This window comes from Oxyura jamaicensis, chromosome 15, assembly GCF_011077185.1.
Source record: "Oxyura jamaicensis isolate SHBP4307 breed ruddy duck chromosome 15, BPBGC_Ojam_1.0, whole genome shotgun sequence".
In the NCBI taxonomy this organism is placed as follows: Eukaryota; Metazoa; Chordata; class Aves; order Anseriformes; family Anatidae; genus Oxyura; species Oxyura jamaicensis.
This window is the reverse complement of record NC_048907.1, coordinates 1,385,278-1,405,208: the sequence shown is the minus strand read 5'-3', so window position 1 is coordinate 1,405,208 and position 19,931 is coordinate 1,385,278. Positions and strand designations below refer to the sequence as shown.

The following is a 19,931-nucleotide window of genomic DNA, read 5'->3' as shown; positions in this document are numbered from 1 at the left end:
CAGCCCAGCTCCTATCGCCTCCCCCGGCCTGCAGCAGCTGGGGATGCACCCAAGGGGGCTTGAGACCCCCCCCCCCCCCCCGCCCTTATTCGGGGGACCCTCGGCCCCGCACCTCCCCCTCCCCAACCCCGCACCTTGGGCGGGGGCCGGGGCTCAGCACCCAGGGGTGGGCCTGGGGGCGGCGGAGCTGGCATCGCGCGGTGTGTGCTGCCCCCCCGCGGGGCCGGGCTGCAGCCGCCAGCAGCCTGCACAGGGGCTGGGCACGAGGGTTTTGCACAAGTGTGTTGCACAAGGGCCGTGCACGAGGGCTTTGCGCAAGGGCCGTGCACGAGGACACTGCACAGGGGCTGTGCACAAGAGCCGCGCACAGGGGCTGTGCACAAGGGCCGTGCCCCATAGCCGTGCATCGTTCCCATGCACCGCAGCCGTGCACCACACGACGAGCTGTGCTCTGCAGTCCCCTGGGCAGAGCAGCCAAGGCCAGGAGGACAACGCCAGGCGCCAAAGTCCTCTGCGACCCTGCACGTCCCGGTGGGCACACGCTGCCCTGTCCTGTGCACCGTGGGCATCTCCCAGCTCCACACCATGGCTGGGCCTTGCCATGCTGGCTCCACGCAGCACGGGGCTCTGCAGGAGTGCTCCTGCCCCGGGCAGGTCTGTCTGTCTGTCTGCCAAGGGGTGTGAGCCCGGGGGGCTGTGCCAACACCCACCCACGGCACGTGGAAATCTCGCTTAGACACTTCCAGCCCCCGAGGTCTGCGGTTTGGCAGCGGTGCCCCAAACCGACGGTGCGTTAGTGCCACGCAGCGAGAGGTACAGGGCAGGGGCAGGCTGCTGGGTGCTCCTGGGCCAGCCCTGCAGCAGCTGCCCTGGCAGAGATACAGCATGGCACGCCACAGCACGGCCCGGCGTCACACAGCACGGCATGCTGCGGCACGGCCCGGCCTCACGTGGCACGGCACGCATGGTGCAGGAGGCAAACAGCTCCTGCCTCCCTCCCAGAGAGCCTCCTGCAGCGACGTCCTCCCAGCTGACACCAGTCAATGACACGAGGACAGGGCCCCTGCAGGTCACTCTTTATTACTAAATAAATAGTCGTATAAATCTTGTGCAAAAACGTGTGGCAAAAGCCCTTGGCCATGGTGCGAGGCGGGGCTGTGCTCCCAGCACCCTGCCTGTGGCAGAGGCTCCCAGCATGGTGCTGCCGACGGCCCCAGCGCAGGAAAGCAAAGCGGCAGCACCGGAGCTCGTCGGGGTGAGCCGGAGACCCCCAGCACCAGCGGGGCCAGCCAGGACCCTCGTTGGGATGGACACCCACCAGGATGGAGGCTGCTGGAGGGACAGAGGCTGCACGAATCCCTGAGGAACAGACGCACCGGGGAGCGCAGGTGGGAGCCGTGATTCTGCAGGCCGTGCCGGGGCCGTGCCGGGGCAGAGTCCATCGGCTCCGGCACCACCGTGCTAGAGCGGGGAGCTGGGAGCCTGCCCGTGCCACCGCTCCCGTGCCTCTCCTGTCCCCAGTGTCCCCAGTGGCACCACCACCTCCTCCGGGGGGCAGCTCTTGTTGAGCTCCACCACGCGCGGCACCACCGTCGACCAGCGATCTGTGGGATTGGGGTTTGTCAGAGCTGGGTGCCCTGCAGCTCCCCCTGCACCCTCTGCTCCTGGGGCCCATCGGAGGGATGAGCGGAGCCCTGAGGGATGTCCCCAGCCCACGCTCACCTCTCCGCAGCCGGCCCACGGTGTGGGAGAAGCCATAGTACTGGTACGTGTCGCTCTTGCCCGGGTCCTCGCTGATGATGCCCAGGTTCTGGTTCCAGTGGGACCAGTTCACCTCGTCCACCCTGTGGGGAAGGGCAGAGCCCAGCGGCTGCGTGGAGCTGCTGGAGCTGGGCAGCAACTCCTGCACCTGTGTCCCTGTGCTATCCCAACACCCGCAGCACCACCCAGCCCCAGATGAGCACAAACCACCCTGCTCTAATGAGGCCTAACGAGGAGCCAATAACGGGTACTGCAGGGAACACGCCCTTACCTGAAGCACCAGCGGCGGTCGGGCGTCCCGTCAGTGCCCTTCCCCACGGTCACCATCTCCCCGGAGCGGAAAGCTCGCCGCAGGAAGACAGGGAAGGAGCGCTCGATGTCCAGGATGGTGGTGGCCCACTGCCGGGGACACCAGGGACCCCTCAGCCACCTGGGGATGGAGGCACTGGGGTCCCCCGCCCAGTCGGTGCTGCTTTGGTGGTCCCCGGCACGGGGACCCCACGGAGCCCCCCTGCTCGGCAGCTCCCAAAGACACACCTGCAGCTTCCAGATGTGCTTGCTCTCCTTGGACACCTGGCCCACCGTCTCCCCCATGAGGGCGATGAGCATGTTGAGGAGCAGCACGAAGGTGAGGATGATGTAGGTGACGAGCAGGATGATGAAGACGCCGGGGTACTTGGCGCTCTCGAGCATCTCCAGGTCGCCCATGCCGATGGTGAGCTTGAAGAGGTCGAGCAGGAAGGTGCTGAAGGTCTGGCTGTCCCGGCACGAGGGGTAGGTGGGCACCGTGCAGTTAGACTGCTCCTCACCGCAGGACTCGCTGCTGGGACACGGGTTCAGGAGGGACACCAGAGCTGGGGAGGAGGGACAGGGAAGGAGAGTCTGCGGGGGCAGCAGCACGGATGGGGCCGCAGCAGGCTCCACGCTGCTCCGGGCCAGCCAAGCCCTCGCCTCTGTGCCGCAGGAGGTGCTGGAGGCTGCTCCCGCAGGCAGTTAGGATGGGATCCTTCTCCTGCACCCCAGCCCCACACCTACCTGACGCGTAGCCGATCATGAAGAGCAAATAGACCAGGAGGAAGCGGAAAAGGTCTTTGAAGAGGATCTGCAAGTGATGGAGATGGGGATGAGCTGTGCTGGCCTGCAGTGACCAGCCCCACGCTGGGGGCTGCAGCAGTCCTGCAGGACGAGTGAAGCCCCCCAGCAGAAAGCACGGAGTGAGGACCCTCCTTTCGGGCTGCACATCCATGGCAGGCCCAGCCCTGCCCAGGAAGGAGAAGACCCCAGCCCCACCAGACCTTCTGTATCATGATGCTATAGGTCCCCGTCAGCTTGAGCCCTCGGGTGAAGTAGAGCGCGTTCATCCAGCCCAGGACCAGCGCAAAGACCATGACGGCCAGGTACGCCTCGACGCCTCCCAGGTACAGCCCCGCCGTGACGATCACCAGCACCGAGTAGATGAAGCTGGAGAAGAGGACAGCCACTACCAGCCACTGTCCCCAGCAAGCCTGGGGATGCCCCGGCTCTGAGAGGCCCCGAGGACGTCCCCACTTACTAGAGCAGCTGGAAGGAGCCGTCGATGAAGAACGAGTTCACGCCTGGGCACTTCTTCATGAACAGATCTTTGATCTGGGGAGAGAGGACAGGTTGGAGAGGGGCTGGGGGCAGCCCCTGCCAGCAGCATCCTGGTGTCAGGAGGGCATCGCAGCAGGGGCTGGTGCTGGGGGACACGGGGCTGTCACCCTCCTCGTACAGCACCCACGAGGGCTGGGCCACCCCGTTTCCCCTGCCTCATGGCACTGACGTTTGTGAAGAAGAAGAGGATGCCGGTGAGAAGGGTGATGATCTCCCCGGCCAGGCGCAGGTAGTCGATGGTGGTGGTGTAGGGGTAGGGGGGCTGTGGGGAAAGGACACGTCAGCGGCATAGCCCAGAGCCCCCCTCTCTGCCCCATGCCCCCCCCGGGGACTCACGGGGCCTTCCATGGGGCGGTAGTAGGCAATGAGGGTGAAGATGACCATGGCGCAGAGGTAGGACACCACGCTGATGTAGAAGGAGACGGCCCCGAACTTGCGCCACTTGTCACGCAGCAGCTCGTTGATGGGCTCCACGGCCAGCATCTCGTGGCGGTTCTGGGGGGACGCCGATGGCTCAGAGTGGACCCGACCCCTGTCCCCCCACCCCCCGGCCCTTACACACCTCGATCTTGCTGTTGTAGACGAGGATCTCCAGCACGGACACCTCCTCCCCGCAGGTGTCCAGCGAGGAGAGGTCGTAGAGCGAGGAGTAGACGGGGCCGTACGCCCAGTCCTTGAACTTCCGCGAGAGGTGCCGGGCGTCCTCGTCCGTGATCTCCCGACGGATGATGTGCTGGAAGATCTGCGGGGGGGCGCCTGGCCCATGGGTCTGCCCCCTCCCACCCCATCCGCGGCGGCTCCCCAGGGCGATGCAGCTTGTGCATCTCTAACCGACCCCTGGGCGAGCCAGGATGAGCGAGGGGCAAGGGCAGGATGTGAGGAGGGCCTGGGGTTAATTAGGGAGCGGACAGGATGCAAGGAGGGGTTAATTAGCCGGGTTAATCGCCTGCACATGCAGGTTTCGCAAAGCACGTGCTGCCAGCGGCGCCGCGCACCGAGCGCGACAGGGCCGGGGTCGCCGTACCCCGATCTTGCCGGTCTTGGCGGCCATCATGAGCGGCGAGAGGCCGTCGTTGTTGAGCAGCGCCTCGAGGTTGGTGTCGGGGAAGAGCTTGGCGCACTTGACGAGGAGCAGGTCGTACATCTTGGTGACGAACTTGGTGTTCTCGCGGGTGTTGTCGGCGATGGCGACCAGGGCGTGCAGCACGGTGTTGCCGCGGGAGTCCTGGCGCCGCAGGTCCGCCTGCTTGTGCCCGTTCTCCGTCAGGTAGTGCACGATGTGGGGCTGGTTGGTGCAGGCGGCCAGCGAGAGGGGCAGCTCTCCTGGGGGGACAGCACACGGTGGGTGCCCCACCGCGGGGATGTCCCCAAGGACCCGGGCCCAGTGCTGCCAGCCCCCCCCCCAGCTCACCGAAGTAGAAGTAGCCGCCCTCGTCCTTGGGCTGGAAGAAGCGGCCGCGGGCCTGGGCGTGCACATCGGCTCCCTTCTCCACCAGCAGCTCCACGTAGTGCTTGCAGCGGCGCTCGATGGCGATGTGCAGGGCTGTCTGACCTGTGCCGTGGGCGCCCGTCACCGCAGCCTCACCCCAAGACTCCCCATGGACCCCCAGCCTCCCTGGGGACACCCTGCTCCGGTTGCTGAGCCTCCCCAGGGTTCTCCATCCTCCCCTAGGTCCCTGCTGCTCCAGTCCCTGAGCCCTGCTGGAGTCCTCCATCCTCCCCAGGGTCTCCGCTGCTCCAATCCTCAAACTTCCCTGGGGTTCCCAAACCTCCCCAGGGTCCCTCAGAGTCCCCCTAGGCCCAGCCACGTCCCCCGTGCCCCCCTACCCCGGTAGTAGACATCGCGGAAGGGCGAGTTGATGAACTCCCGCATGTTGCCCGTCTTTTCGGCGATGTCGAGGAGGACGGGGATGGTGTCGTTCTTGCCCCCGCTCAGGTTGAGCAGCGCCTTGGGCAGGCAGGTCTTCCCCGTCGAGGGCTCTGGGAGCAGAGGATGCTGAGGGGGCTGCCCTAGACCCCGACCAAATCCCTGGCTCCTCTTGGGTGCCACAGCCCCCATGGCAGGGCCATGCAGCGCTGTCCCCGCAGGGACACGGGAACCGCCGGCGGCCCTGCGCAGCCCCGGCACCGTGAGGTCCCAGGCGCTCACCTCGAAACTCCTCGTCCGTCAGGCGCTTCTTGTGGGTGAGCAGGAAGGAGAGGAGCCCGTCCAGGCCGGCTGGGGACCCTCGGGAGACGATGTCGAAGAGGATGGGTCTGTTGAAGACCTTGAGGACAGGGGGCGGGTCAGGAGCCGGCCCCTTGGTGCCCGGCGCTGTCTTCCTGCAACAGAAGCAGCAGGACTGAGCACCGCAGCTGCTTCCCCGCTCCGTGCCTCGGTTTCCCACCTGCACACCGAGCTCAGAGCTGCGGGGATGGGCGTGGGAGCAGTGGGGTGCTCCAGCTGGGGGGCTGACGGGGGCTCTGCCCACCCTAAACCATAGAATCCTAGGCTGGGGTGACCCCATGGGGAGCAGCAGCCACAGGGGAGCACCCAGTGCTCGCAGTCACCTCCCGCCTCCCTTTGGCATCCATGGGGACCGGGTGCTGCCCTGCTACCCCCCAGCAGCGACAGGCCACGGCTCTGGGACAGGCTCCAGCGACACGGGCTGAGCCAGAGGGGTCGGTGGCAGCAGGGGACAACCATGCAGCTCCAAGGACCTGGGGGAGGAAGGCCGGCAGCTGCCCCAGTCGGGGTCTCTGGCCCTGGGGAGCCCCTCTCGGCCCCGCTCGCAGCCCAGGGACACGAGGTGCCGCCGGGGCAGGCAGGGTGCGGCACCCGGAGGGCCCGGCCAGGCCGGCCCAGGTGCCCAGCACAGACGGGCATTGTGTGCCCGGCTGCAGGCGGCCGCCCCGGCTCTGGTTTCCTGACGCAGGCCGAGGGCGGAGGCCCCTCCTGAAAAGCCCTTTCATGCCAGGGGAGCCAGACGTCCCGCACCGGCAGGGAGCGGCCGCAGCACAGAGCCCTCTTTCACGGCGCAGGCAGGAGGGGAAGGGGGGCCACGGTCCCGGCCCCACGGCGGCGTGGGGCTGCAGCCCACGGCACGGCGTGGCACGGGGCAGCACGGCACGGCCCGGCCTGGCACGGCACCAGGCATCCTCACCGGGACTGGCTGCGAGTGCCATGTGCGTGGCACCCCGAGCTCCCTGCCCAAAGCACCCCTAAATGCCACTCAGACAGCCCTGGGGGCTCGTCCCCAGCTGCACCCCCATACCCATGCCAGGGTGCCCCACGCTCCCCACCAGCAGTGGTGTCCCCGGGGTGCACGGGGGTCCCCGTACTCACTCCACAACCCTCCTGCGCCAGCGCCTGTTCTCACTGGGGTGGTGCCGGTAGGTGCCGTAGTCGAAGAGGGAGTCCATGGGGGCCTTCTTGGGTGCGGGGACCACGGACGACTCGTAGATGGTGGCCTCCAGCAGCTCCATGGGTTTCGGGGCACCTTTCCGGAAGGCCCCGTGGAATTTCATGCGCAGGTTTTGCTTTCCGTCCCCAGCACCGGGGGGGGGCCCGGGATGCCTCGGCGGGGGACGGGGTGTCCTCCACCTCGAACAGGTTGGCCAGCGAGGAGAGAGGGAAGGAGTCGTCCCCCGGGGCCTCCCCCCCGGCATCGCGGGGGTCCTCGCTGTCTGCCATGCTCCCCTTTCAGCAGGACCTCCGCTCGCTGCCTGGGTGGCCGCGCTCCTCGGTCCTTCTGTGAGAGCAGGAGACCTGGCAGAGGAAAGCCCAGAGTCATTCCCAAATAACTTCCCCTCCCGCCCCATCTCCTCTCCCACGGGCACCGTGCCCCGTGCGAGCCGCTGCCGGGTCCTACGGCAGGAGCAGCGTCCCACCCCGACCCCGGCAGCATTTGGGGCCAGCGGGACCCCCGGCGCTCCCCAGCCCACCTACCCAGGGGTCCCCTCACATCCACGCAGCCCCACCGGCTCCGGCGCTGCCGGCTTCAAAGCGCAGCTGCCTGGAGCCCGGCCCCGCTGCGGTCAGCTTGGGTGCAGCCCAGGCTGGGGCACAGAGCGGGCCCTGTGCGTGCTGCCCGGCCCCCGGGGAGCCACCAGGCTGGGGGTGAGGGGAGCCACAGGGGGTCAGGAGCGGGCCCCCCACCACCCAGCCACACAAGCCGGGGCTGTGACCTGGTCCCTGGCACGGCTGGGGGGGGACGACACAGCCTGCGGGTCCCGGCAGAGGGAGCGAGCAGTGTTTGGGGTGAGGAATGATGGGTTTTGATCATGCAGAAGGAAAGGAGACTGGCAGAAAGCCGTGCTACCAGCACGGCCACACACCTGCCTGCTTGCTGGCCCGGCGGGTGAACCCCCCCGGGCTCCCCAGCAGCCCCACTTTCCCTGAAAACACACCACAAAATGCAGAAGTGCTCAGCCCTGGCTCAGTTTCTGCCTCCCAGGAGCGCGCTCAGCCCTCGCTCTCAGACCCAGGGTTCGGAGACAGAAAAAGCACCCGGGGAACGTATAATTTGCTGCTGGGCTGCAGCTCTGTACGACAAGCCACAACGTCAGCCTTGGCCCTCCCGGAGATCGCTGCTGGATAACGTGCTTCTAATTAGGCAGCGTGTCGCCACGGACACCCGCGGCGGCCGGGCCACGGCTCCGCACTGCAGGCAGGGGACGGGGGCTGCAAATGGCCCCAAGAAACTGCAGCAGCATGGGGGGGCTGTGGGCAATGGCCCCCTTGCCCCCGCTGCCCTGGGGTCCCGTGGGAGGCAGCAGCGGGGCCGCGCAGCCCCAGGAGATGTGGGGCGTGTGATGGGGCCCATGCGATTTCTCCTTGTTTCCTTCATTGCTCTCGCTGCAAGAAATTCCACGTGCACCTGCCAAAGCCGCAGCGACCCCGGCTCTCGCACAGCTGACAGCGGGCAAACACGGGCTGTCACGCAGCCTGGGTGTCTGAGACACCAGACCAGGGCATTCACAGCAACCCAACCCCTCCGGCTCCACGCGGGGCCGGAGCACCCAGCCCGTCTCCGCTGTGCTGGAATCCCAGCCCAAACCACAGGAAAAGCACAGCTTTGGAGAAAAGCGGCGAGGGCGAAGCCCAAATATAGATCGGGCTGCCAAACCCAGCCAGAGGCCAGGGCAGAGCCGGGGGACGCCAGCGCTGCAAGGAGGGGCGCGAAAGCACCCGTATGGATTTTACTATCGGGGTATAATTTTACTCCCTGGTGGAGCACGGGTGGGTGCAGCTCTGCTCTGCCCATGCTGTAAACGCGGGTGGTTTTCCTCTGAAGTCTGTGGGGGGCACGGGGAGGGCTCTGGGCAGGGCAGAGCCTTGCAGCCCCAGTGTCCTGCAGCCCCCCAGCCACAGTGCCCCTGCCTCCCACCAGGGCCGGGTGCGTGGAGCTTCTGCCCAGCGCCAGGTAGGGGCTTCCCCGTGGGCAGCACCCCCGTGGCAGCCAGGGAAGCAGAAGTGGAGCCAGGGGAAGGAGCGGCGTGAAAGCTCGCTGCTTGCTGTTCGGAGTCACGGCGCTGCGGAAGGCAGCGGTCACATCCAGGCTGAAGTGGGGGCACCTGCCAGCACCCAGAGCCTGGGTGCCCTTACAGAGGGCTCCCCAAGGACAGCAGGCCCGGAGTCACCCAGGCAGCACGCAAATGGAAATGAGCTTCCTGCAGGGAGCACGCCTCCCCCCCGGAGATTTGAATCGGTTTTCATTTGGCTTAACCCGTGGCAGCAAAAAGAGCAAGAAGCGAGGGCAGCGCATCGCCTCCCGTGGCCATCGGCCGGGGACGACCCCGCTGCGGTCACGGGATGGGGACAAGTGGCACCGGGGCCATCACAGGGCTGAAGGCAGGGGGACGCAAGGCAGCAGCGGGTGACGGAGTGGCTGCCATCACGTGCTGGGGAGGAAGCTTGCTTGGGAAGTGACGGGCTCGCGACCGGCCCTGCGAACACAGGCGCTCCCATGGGCCCCGCCGCTGCCAGGAAAGGTGTTGTCAATCGGGTTTTATTTGGCTTGTTGACTTATTTGTTTTTTTTTTTTCATTTTTCAGCCTTCCTCACCCCACGGAGCAAATGACTCAACGCCTGGCTTCATGCAACGAGCCTGCCGGGCACGGCCCCGCCGCTCGCATCCAACACAAACCCTCGCACCCGCACCCAGGTGCGCGCCCAGCACCAGCACCTCGCCCCCCCCGGGCCCCCCCCCCCGGGGCCAAGCAGCAGCCCCGGGCCGCTCACCCAGCCGACAGCCTGGGTGCGGAGCCGCTGTGCGGGTGGGTTTGGAGCCCGCAGCACCCCGCGCCCCCCACCCCACAGCACCCCAAGGCCCCCACCCCGCTACCCCCAGCCCCTGCCCGCTGTCCCCAGCCCCGCTGCCCCGGTCCCGTCCCGGTACCGCCCGTCCCGTCCCGTCCCGCGCCGCTCCCGCAGCCTCCGGCACCTCCCGCAGCCGCCGCGGGCCCCGTCCCGGTCCCCTCCCGGCCCGGCCCCGCTGCCGTGGGCGGGCGCCCCGGGACCCGCCCGCAGCCAGACCCGCCCCCGGGACGGCCCCGAAGCAGCCTCCCAGGCCCAGGTTAACGGAGATTTATTGAGTTCGTGCCGGCGGGCATGGAAACACCGCCGGGAGGGGGCCTGCAGCCCCCGACGGGGGTCTCGCTCCCATCGAGGGGGTCTTGATCCCACCGAGGGGTTCTCACTCCCATGCTGCTGCCCACGGGGCTGGGGGCACCCGGGGAGCTCGCCAGCTCCTCTGCAACGGGCGCTGCTGGCATCATACGGGGTGCTGTGCTCCTGGGTGCGGTGCTCCTGGGTGCTGTGAGGTCCAAGAGCAGAGGAGCAGGCGAGGAGGCAGAGGTGCAGGCGAGGAGGCAGAGGTGCATCGAGAGCGAGGGCAGAGCCGAAACTGCATCAGCGGGACGCTGCCGCCAGCCACGCTTCATTCCTCTCGCTTGCTCTGCACGAGGACCAGAAGCGCTTGTTTGTCTTCCTTAGTACAAAAGCTCGGGAAATCCTGAGACAGCCCAGGGTAGCCCTGGTTTATTGCCAGATTCTCGATAGAAAATTAATTAATTTGTTTAGAAAATAGGCTAGCTGCTGGAGATGCAGAATCGAAGCCGGCCGGCAGCCGGGAGCAGCCCCGCAGCGATGGAGCTGCCTGCGGGCGGCCCCCGGCCCGTGCCAGCGTCAGGCTTTGTAGCTGAGCTCGGCGTTCATCTTGGCGTACATCTCATAGATGGCGTCCAGGATGGGGGTGACCCTGGAGACAAACTGATGGATCTTCTCGATGCTCTCCTCCTCCTTGACTTCTTTGCCCTTCTCCAAAGCCTTCAGCAGATCCGACTTGTATGGGAGCGCGTAGACCGAGCCCTGCAGGATGGGGGGAAGTGGTGAGGGCACAGAGTCCTGCCCCGGCTGCGGGGACTCCGCTCCCACCAACCTAAGGAGCTCCCCAAGCCCCCCGACCCACGGCAGACCCTCACTGGTTTGTGCCCGGGACGATTCCCGCGGCAGCAGCCTCCCACCAGCACCAGTGGGGGACACGGGGGCCCCGGGGAGGCCGGGCTGTGCAGAGAGGGTCCCCTGGAAATAATCCTTAAAATAAATCAAGGGGCTGCGCATCATCAGACGCCGCCTTATTTCTCCTGAAGCGCATCGCTGCTCAGGGCGACTGGCAGGGATTTGGGCTCAAGGCAAGGCAGCTCTGGTCCGCAGCAGCCCCGCCGAGCCCCGCTCACCATGAAGAGCTTCTGCAGCATCCAGCCGTGGTACTTCTTCAGCGCGACCTCGTAAGCCTTCAGGGCGTTCACCCGGATGAGGTTCGGGTGCTCCTCATCCCGCTCACCGTCGGAGATGCTCTGCAGCAGCACCAGCATGAACTTCAGGCCCCTGGGAGGACAGCAGGGCTGGCTGGGGGGGGGGAACTGCCACAGAGGGTGATGCAGCCCCCGGCATCGCCATGGGGGCACCCGGACCCCCAAAACCCCACGGGCTGGGCAGCGCAGCCCACCAAGGAGCGGGGCACGGAGGCCAGCGGGGATTTATAGGAACGCAAACACCGCCTTGTCCCAGCAGGGGATGGGAGGGCATCAGCCGAGGACAAACCTCCCGAGGGGGCCGCTGCCAGCGGCGCTCCCCAGAACCCAGCCCAGGGAGCACGAGGCTGGCGGAGAAGCACCGCGCACGCCGCGACGCAGCCGGCGCCTCCGGTGCCGTGAGTCACCTCTTCAACCACATCAGCGCCAGCGTGGCGCCCGTCTTTGGCCAGGCCGAGCCGTGCATCTCCTTCTCCACCCGCAGGATGTCCTGCAGCGTCTTGAACTTGGCAGGGTCGGAGTCGTAAACGGCCCGGATCTTCTGCGGGGGGAGGAGAGAAAGGGGGTGGCTGCTGGGGGCCGCCGGCGTGCGGGGCTGGGGTGGTGAAAACGGGGCACCTGCAGCTGCGGAGGAGCCCGAGAGCTTCCATGGGGTGAAAAGTCTCGGGGGATGAAGAGCCCCAGGGGATGAAGGGCCCATGGTGGTCGAAGGACCCCAAGGGGATAAAGGGCTTGGGGGGGGGGATGAAGGGACCCGGGGAGACGAAGAGTCCCACGGGGATGAAGGGCCCCAGGGGATGAAGGGCCCCAGGGGATGAAGGCCCCCAGGGGATGAAGGCCCCCAGGGGATGAAGGGCCCAAGGGGATGAAGGGCCCAAGGCAGTTGAAGGACCCCGAGGGGATGAAGGGCTCGGGGGGGGGATGAAAGGCCCCGGGGGACAAAGGGCCCCAAGGGGATGAAGGGCCCCAAGGGGATGAAGGGCCCTGCCCGTAGCCCCCCTGCGCCCCTACCTTGATGTTTCCAGCCAGGTCAGCCTTGACGGGCGAGTAGACGATGGGCGTCCCGAGGCAGTCTGCGGAGGGACGGGGAGGGGACGGCGGTCACCGGGGCCACACCAGTGGCACCGCGAGGTCCCTCCCGGTGCCTGGGGGCTTCTGCCCACCCCCAGGGCCCTCGGCGGTGCCCGGCCATCCTGGGCCACGGGTGGGCACAAAGCGGGGCATTGTGCTGCTGCTGCTGCTGCGGCTGCTCCGCCTCGGTCGGTGCCACCCCCGGGACGCCCCCACCCGGAGCCGGTTCCCCGCGGGGCCGGGACGTTTCCCAACGGGGCTGCTCGGCGGGTCGGGCGGGTCGGGACGGGACGGGACGGGGAGGGACGGGACGGGACGGCGCCGTCCCACGCCCGGCCCTGATGCAACGCCGCCGCGGGCTGCTGCCAGGGGAAGGGGAACGGGGAGGGGACAGAACCGGGAGGGCAGCACCGGGGGGGAAGTCCCGGGAGGGCAGAACCGGAGAGGCAGAACCGGGGGGCTGCACCGGAGGGGTAGTACGGGGGGGGCAGTACCGGGGGGGCAGTACCAGGAGGAAAGAACCGGGGGGGCTGCACCGGGGGCCCAGCAGCAGGACCGTGGGAGCCGGGACGGACCCAGGCGCCCCCTGCCCGCCGGTGGCAGCGTCCCGGGGCGGTGCCGGTGCCTGTCCCGGTTCCCGTCCCGGCTCCCGTCCCGGTTCCCGTTCCGGCTCCTACCCCGGCTCCTGCCCCGGTTCCCGTCCCGATGCCCGGCGCTTACCGAAGAAGGGCGGCAGGTGCGCCACGGCCTCCAGGAAGGGCAGCGTCTCCACCTGCCCGTCGGGCGGCAGCGGCCGGAACTCGTGCTCCAGCAGCAGCGCCATGGCCCGGCCCGGCCGGCCCCAACGCCCCGCCCACCTGCATCAACGCCCCGCCCACCGGCCCCCACGCCCCGCCCACCGGCCCCCACGCCCCGCCCACCGCCCCGGTACGCCCCGCCCACCGGCCCCAACACCCCGCCCACCGGCATCCACCCCAACGCCCACCAGCATCAACGCCCCGCCCACCGGCATCCACCCCCCGCCCACCGGCCCCAACGCCCCGCCCACCGCCCCGGTACGCCCCGCCCATCTGCCTCAACGCCCCGCCCACCTGCGATAACGCCCCGCCCACCTCCCCGCCCACCAATCAGCACAGTGAAAAGGCGGTGCCGGCACATCCATGCCCCTCCCTCCCCGCGAAGCCCGTCCCTAGCGCCGTCTGACCCTCGGCGGCTCCCGTCGCGGCTCTCCGCGTCGCCATGGCAACCGGTGCGGCCTGGCGGCAGGCGATGTGGCTGCGGGCCGCGCGGGGCCGGGCCGCGGAGCGGCAGCGGGAGGAGCGGGGCCGGCAGCAGTGGGAGCGGGCCGACCGCTGCTTCGCCCGCGCCGCTCTCTGCAGCTCTAAGCAGGCGCGGTGGAGCGAGCCGCGGGCCCTCCCGGCCAGGTGCGAGCGGGGCAGGGCCGGGCAGGGCCTAGGCGCGGGCCCGGTGCCCCCCTGACACCCGCCCGGCCCCGGCAGCCCGCAGGTGGACCGGCGGGAGGAGCTGGAGCGGCGGCGGGAGCGGCTGAGGCGGCTGCTGGCCGAGGAGAGCGAGGAGTTGGCGGCAGAGCTGCGGGAGCTGCGGCGGGGCGGCGGGCAGGAGCTGGGCGAGGCGCTGCGGGAGCGGAGCAGGGCGCTGCGGGCTGCCCGCGAGCGGCGGGGCCGGCAGGTGAGGGCCGGGCGGGGCCGGGGGGGGTGAGGGCAGGGCGGGTGAGCCCAGCCGCCATCCCCTCGTGTCGACCCCGCAGGTCGCCGAGCAGCTGCTGTACGAGCACTGGAGGCAGAACAGCGCCGAGCTGCGGGAGGTGAGGCCGCTCCCCTTCGTGTCCCCGCTGTCCTGTGTTGGTCAAGCCCCGTTTTAACGGGAAGCTCCTCGCGTGTCTGCTGCTGTCGCTCAGCCCAAATCACAGGGTAGGGATAGCCCCGAGAGCTGGCGAGCAGGAGGCAAGGAAGGCAAATGGCCCGACTGCCTTAGGGTCAGCAGTCTGTTCCGACATCGAGGGCAGATTTTTCAGGGCCTGTAAAAACCCTCGGTGCTTTTCAGACTTATGCTTGCCCTGTCCGTAGTGCTTCCCCGTTCTTTGCTCAGCTGCCGTGCTGCTCCAGCAGCCACAGCTCTGGTTTCGGTCTCGCTGTAGCGTTTGCCAGAGCTGTGACACTGAGCTCAGGACTTGAGCGCACCGAGGACACCCAGAGCTCTGCAGGGGCCGGGCCAGGTGCTCCAGGGTCCCTCCAGGTCCCGAGGGCGCTGCTGGCGATGCCACCTCTCTGTCTGCAGGTGGAGTCGGAGCTGCACAGGAGGCACGTTGTGGAGGCTTGGGGTGATCAGCTAAAGCAAAAAAAGCAGGTATGCTGGGGCGGCCGCGGTGCTCCTGGTCACTGGTGCTCAGGGAGGACTCCTGGAGCGCCTGAGCTGGCAGGCAGCTTGCCTTCCTGGGCAGGCATGACTGGGTTGCAGAAGGAGTAGGAACTGGCCGTTTGTTTGTTGTTCTCCTTGCATTCATAGCTAAACTTCATGAATCTGATACGGCAGTATGCAAATCCTGGATATGGCAATATAGTGATTTTGATATGAAAGAATAATAAAGGCCTTCAAATACAGATTTCAGCAGCAATAATAATAAAATAGGTCTTTAGAAGGTAATCTGCTCGTTTATAACCACCTGTGCTTAGCTTCAGACCCACGCTGGATCCTGCAAAGACTGCATGTGGTCCGGTAGGCAGCTTCAGACAGCGATCAGCAAATGTCCTTGTTTTGTCCTTGTGTTCCTCCCTGGTGTGTTTTGTTCCCTGTTCTTCACGTATGTGTCAGCGTGTGGGATTAGATTTGCGGATGCTTGAGCCACAGGCTGTTTCCTTCTGTTTCGCCTAACCTTAAATGCCATGCGTTGTTTTGGCTCAATAAGCAAGAAGCAACTGAACGAGAAGAGAAAAGGCGTTACGAAAACGAGTATGAAGTTGCACGAAGGGAAGCTCTGGAGAGAATGAGACAAGAGGAAGAGAAGCGTCGGCTGGAGGAGAAGAAGCAAGCAGAGATACTGCTTCAGCAAATAGAAGAACTGAAACTGCAGGAGACGGAGGTAATCTTTAGTCTCTTCTCATCTGAGAAGGAAGTTCATGGTTTCACTTGGGAATAGAGCAGCACTGACCCGACCTCTTACCCCCAGGTTTCCACTAGATTAAACCTGGAACAAATTAGCTGTGGCTATTATTCTGTCAGTAAAGCAGACCTCTCCCGGGAACACTGGCCTGTCAGCTGGACTCTGGTAGACTTCATGTGCTACTCTTGAAGTGTGAGCACCCTTTTGTTCCACACCAGATGAGAAAAAGATTTGTAGAAACTTCTGAGCGTGCTAGGTTCAGGTTGGAGGCTTTGGCAGCTGAAGCTCCTCACCCTGTCTCTCGTGCCGTGAGCCAGTAAGACACAGAAAATGAATGTAGAGTATTTACCACAGTGGTGGTTGTGCTTGCAAAGGAATAGAGCATGAGAAAAACTCTGATACAAAGGTTTTCTCTGCGATGTCCTCGCTCTCTGAAGTACTCTCTTAGCTGTTTTTTTTTCCTTTTCACATCTATTAGGCAACAAAGCTGAAAAAAGAACAAGAGAATTTATTAAAGCAGCGGTGGGAGCTGGAAAACTTAGAAGAAGAAAGGAAACAAATGGAAGAGCACCGGAGGAAGATTGAGCTTGGGTATGGGAGCAAATATAGCTTTCAGCAGGGACGGGTAGAATCTTTTCCCATCTCCATGGCAGTAGTTGCAGCACAAGGAGATATTTCCAATAGCAGGGGTGGGTTGTAATTGCTTGGCTTTTGTTAAAGTGCCCAGAAAACTGAGCAAACGCATTGGTGCCATTGCTTCTTGTCCACGTTAGAGGCAGCAGGTACCTCTGTTGCCTATAGATGTTATTGTCATAAATGTCCTCTCTTGAGTGCTGCCATGTAATAAAGCAGGGCTTTAGAGTGAGTTTAAATGTTCTTTTTTTTTTTTCTCCTTCAGCCGTTTTTTGAGGCATCAGTGTAATGCCCAGTTAAAGAGACGAGCCCAGCAGATACAGGAGGAGCTGGTAAGAGGAAATAGCCCTTGATTCATACATTATGGGGCTGGAACAAAAAGACCATAGAGAATCTGAGCACACCCTCAACACCGCGTCACCAGTAATCTGGTACAGAGTTGTCTTGCACATGGGATAGAAAGCTGTTGGAGAGTTGTTAATCTTCTGGCTTTTCTCAAGGAAACAGACAGACAAATCTTACTAGCCCTCCTCGAGAAAGAAGATGAGGATCAGCGCCGCCAGTCAGCGAGACGAGAACGAGCTGTTGCAGATGTTGCCTGGATGAAACGCGTCATTGAGGAACAGCTCCAGCTAGAAAAGGAGAGGGAGGCGGAGCTCCAGACTATTTTTAGGTGAGTTTATGCACCTCTGCACTTCATCTGAAGACACCACGTGCTGAATATCCTTGCCTGATTGGTAAGCTCCATCATTTTTGTTAAATGTGGACGTTAGAAAGAGGCGTGTAGCTGGCCTGGCTGTTGTAGAGGTGTGGCAGTAGAACTGAGGTCTTCCCCTTCATTCCTTGTGCCCAGTGCCACGGCTAGGCAATCAGCATGAAGTACCTGCGGCTTTTCTGCAAGGACAGGACCAAAGCCTGTGGTGGCTTTCCAGTTGTCTCAGTGCAAGGCCTAGTGCAAAAATTCTATTACTTTAGATCTAAGAACCAAAAAAGGTAGTAATGCAGAGAAAGCAAGGATTACCTTTCAGCAGACAGAACTTGGAAGTATTTTATAACCTGCTTTTAAATATTCTGCATTATCGATGTGGTGGGATTTAGTGTAAGTGAACCTAGAAAAGGCACTTTGTTTCTTTTTGTATCTCAGAGCTTGTAAATAAAACCTCCCTCGGGTCTGTATACAGCTTTGGCTCTCCTCAGCTTACAGAACTCTTTCACTGGTGACGAGACTGTGTGCTACCATCAGGTTCTAGTTAAACGCTTCCTCACAGAGGGAGGATTTGCACCATTGTTAGCTGTTCCAGCAGCGGTCCTAACTACTGTCCCGTGTGAAGTAATTCTCTTGTTACAAGGCAAGCTTCCTTGCCGAGGCCCTTCTGTTCTTGGGGCAGACCAGAGCATCCTGCTACGAGCCAGCATTTCCTTCACTGTGCTACCCCTGTTGGGTGACAGGGAGAGCAGAGTGGTTCTCCAAAATGGGCACAGGTGGGGTGGACACGCTAGCTGCATGGGGACAAATGTGAAAAGCAAACTGAGCCCTCCTCTCAAGCACAGGGTAGCTCATCTGTGTCCAGGGAGTGTGTATGCAATATTTAACTGTAAGTAGTAAACTTAGAGACAGTTCTTCCTCTTGCCTCTAGAGAAGAAGCTAAAAAAGTTTGGGAGAAGAGGGAAGAAGAATGGGAAAGAGAGAAGGTGGCCAGAGATCGCCTGATGAATGAGGTGATGCCTTTCTTTGACTCGGTGTCTGTCTTGGTTTGACAAAGCTCTTCCCTCTAGTGGATTACAGCCTTCAGTACTTGAGGGGGAGGTTTTCTGTTGCCCTGATCCGTTTTCTGATAACTGTTTAACTGTCCACACCAAGATTTCCCCACTTTGGCTTGTAAGTCTGGCTACTTTCTTGACTTATCCTCTCCCTTCACAAAGGTCCTTGCAGGCAGACAGCGCCAGATCCAAGAGAAGATGGAGTTAAACAGACGGGCCCAAGAAGAGTCTGTGAAGTATCGGGAGCAACTGATCAAAGAACTTGAGGAGGCAAAAGAACTGACAAGGCGAGAGAGAGAGCAAGAGAAGGAACTGCAGACGGCTCGCAGACAGGAATTGGAAGCTCAGGTATCGTTTGCTTTTTGAGATATGTTGTACCCAGATGTTGAGGGTGTTGCTGCAGTATACCTACATAAATGTTGCTTCTGGAAAGTGCATGGGAAGGTACTCTTGTGGAGGATTACTGGGCTTCTGAGAGCTCAGTCAGGGACATTTCTGGTCCCAAGTGGCCAGACTGCCTTCTCCAGGCAGTGTCCAAGTGTCCACACAGCCCGTGGCTTTGTCCTGCAACCTGTTAGCTGAGCCGGTGCTGTCGGTGCGTCTGCTAAACCTCGTTGTGTTAAAACCTCACTACAGTCCTGCCTCAAACACAGGTTCCTGGCCTAGTCTGCAGGGCTGTGAGCGAGCTGTAACCACCCTCATCTTGTCTCTGCTCAGGTGACAGAACGCCGCTTACAGGAGCAAGAGGAGCAGGAGCGCCAGAGGGAGGAGGAAGAGGAGGAGCACTCCATCAGGCAGCGCTGCGAGGAGTTGGTGCGGCAAGAAGCCAAGCGCATGGCTGAGCAAGGATACTGCAGCAGGGTAGGTAGCAGCGCCCGTATACACACGTCACTGAGGCACATCAGGAGGAGTGCCGGCCATCAAGCGGGCAGAATCTTGTTTCTGATCTGCACCTTAGTTGCCACGCTGCCAGAGTAGAGCAGATCCACTCTGTCCCTTGGTGCTATTTCTTGCAGAGGGCTACAGCTCTCCCTTACGAGCTGCTTTTCTCGTTTGCTGATGCATTAGGTCTGGATTTTCAAATAATTTGTGAGGCAGATTTGTTGTTACTGCCTCAAATGTCATTCTAAATGTTATCAGCCGCATCTTCTGTCGTGTTTTGTCTGGCTCTAAAATCTACTTAAACCACATACCCAGCAGATCACACTTCCCATGAGGTGCTGCGCAAAGTAACTTGCCTCTGTCATTTCTGTGACAGTGGCTACAAGAGCCAGAGAAAGCTGGAAGGGAATATACAGCTCTGGAGTATCAAATTTTGAACATTACCGATGACTTTTCTTGGAAGATATTCTATGTTCTCCAAAGCATGTTATTTGCATACTAAATAGCATGTGCGGACGATTAATTCTAGAGCCCACGGAGTAATTACACTCTTCTTTGTTTTGACCTTTAGCTCTACGGTTACCCAAAGGCAGCGTGGACCTGAGGATTTTGTCCTTTATATCTGAGGAATGAGCACTAAATGAAGCTGTAGACTACAAAAAGGACATTTTGAAGAATCGGGGAACTCCTGAAGTAACTCCAGGTTCGGAATAGCCTACAATGACACCACGATTCAGCGCAGTAGGAGTTAGGTTTCTGAACATATTTAGCTGTGGCCCAGCTGAACCCAAGATCAAACTTCTACTGATTTCCATGAGTTTGGAGGCGTGAGCATAGGAGGACTCCACCCTGAACTGCTTCACTTCCTCTGTGCTCAGGAGATGTATTTTAGTACATGCTACATTGGATCCAAACAGCAAGAGAATTAATCTCACCCTTTGACACTTCAGATCTAAAGAATTTGTGCCTCCTGTGGAACAGGAACCATAAACCTCTAGGTGCTGTTTTCTATTTAAAAGAGGGAAGCAGGACATGCCTAGAAGTCCCAGCTGGCCTTCAAGGGTTGCTTCATAACACATTGCAAATCAGATAAGGTGTGCTGTGGCAGTAATTAACCTGTCCGCTTCCTCTCTGGAAGCTGTAGATGGCTTCAATAAACTTTTTTTACTTGTTTCACAATGAATAACTGCAAGCTGAACATCTGTTAGTTTCTTTACATGAGCAAATTGCTACAAGCACAGAAGGGGAGGGGTTTCAGTTGCTGATGGCACTT

At 62.5% G+C, this 19,931-nt stretch overlaps 3 protein-coding genes across 3 annotated transcripts; 1 reads left to right on the top strand and 2 right to left on the bottom strand.

Annotated features, from left to right (window-relative positions):
* Nucleotides 1-1,064: 1,064 nt before the first annotated feature.
* On the bottom strand, nucleotides 1,065-9,844 carry TRPV4 (transient receptor potential cation channel subfamily V member 4). The gene is given in 17 exon segments (XM_035341081.1): nucleotides 1,065-1,604; nucleotides 1,723-1,844; nucleotides 2,033-2,160; nucleotides 2,299-2,615; nucleotides 2,797-2,863; nucleotides 3,057-3,222; nucleotides 3,314-3,387; nucleotides 3,563-3,655; nucleotides 3,730-3,888; nucleotides 3,956-4,135; nucleotides 4,418-4,716; nucleotides 4,805-4,945; nucleotides 5,221-5,373; nucleotides 5,543-5,715; nucleotides 6,719-6,936; nucleotides 6,938-7,141; nucleotides 9,774-9,844. Coding segments are annotated over 16 exon segments (2,562 nt in total). The 5' UTR covers nucleotides 7,067-7,141; nucleotides 9,774-9,844; the 3' UTR covers nucleotides 1,065-1,461.
* Nucleotides 9,845-10,365: 521 nt separating this feature from the next.
* GLTP (glycolipid transfer protein) lies at nucleotides 10,366-13,138 on the bottom strand. The gene is made up of 6 exons (XM_035340191.1): nucleotides 12,982-13,138; nucleotides 12,202-12,263; nucleotides 11,598-11,731; nucleotides 11,113-11,263; nucleotides 10,547-10,744; nucleotides 10,366-10,516 (listed from the first exon to the last, which is right to left on the bottom strand). Exons 1-5 carry the CDS (start codon nucleotides 13,082-13,084, stop codon nucleotides 10,562-10,564), a joined length of 633 nt encoding a protein of 210 aa, XP_035196082.1. The 5' UTR covers nucleotides 13,085-13,138; the 3' UTR covers nucleotides 10,366-10,516; nucleotides 10,547-10,561.
* A 347-nt stretch (nucleotides 13,139-13,485) lies between these two features.
* Nucleotides 13,486-19,844, top strand: TCHP (trichoplein keratin filament binding). The gene is made up of 12 exons (XM_035340190.1): nucleotides 13,486-13,685; nucleotides 13,761-13,950; nucleotides 14,030-14,086; nucleotides 14,560-14,628; nucleotides 15,188-15,361; nucleotides 15,861-15,973; nucleotides 16,281-16,347; nucleotides 16,516-16,688; nucleotides 17,653-17,734; nucleotides 17,939-18,124; nucleotides 18,494-18,637; nucleotides 19,230-19,844. The coding sequence occupies exons 1-12, from the start codon at nucleotides 13,501-13,503 to the stop codon at nucleotides 19,260-19,262; spliced, it is 1,473 nt and encodes a 490-aa protein (XP_035196081.1). The 5' UTR covers nucleotides 13,486-13,500; the 3' UTR covers nucleotides 19,263-19,844.
* The last annotated feature ends 87 nt before the right edge of the window (nucleotides 19,845-19,931 follow it).

What these genes read in the sequence shown, in the direction of transcription:
- GLTP (XM_035340191.1), bottom strand. Translation starts at nt 13,084, where the DNA reads ATGGCGCTGCTGCTGGAGCACGAGTTCCGGCCGCTGCCGCCCGACGGG. An exon ending in GCACCTGCCGCCCTTCTTCG is followed by an intron (nt 12,264 to 12,981) that starts GTAAGCGCCGGG and finishes GTCCCTCCGCAG; the next exon opens with ACTGCCTCGGGACGCCCATC. An exon ending in ACCTGGCTGGAAACATCAAG is followed by an intron (nt 11,732 to 12,201) that starts GTAGGGGCGCAG and finishes CTCCCCCCGCAG; the next exon opens with AAGATCCGGGCCGTTTACGA.
- TCHP (XM_035340190.1), top strand. Translation starts at nt 13,501, where the DNA reads ATGGCAACCGGTGCGGCCTGGCGGCAGGCGATGTGGCTGCGGGCCGCG. An exon ending in GCGAGCGGCGGGGCCGGCAG is followed by an intron (nt 13,951 to 14,029) that starts GTGAGGGCCGGG and finishes TCGACCCCGCAG; the next exon opens with GTCGCCGAGCAGCTGCTGTA. An exon ending in AGCAAGGATACTGCAGCAGG is followed by an intron (nt 18,638 to 19,229) that starts GTAGGTAGCAGC and finishes TTTGACCTTTAG; the next exon opens with CTCTACGGTTACCCAAAGGC.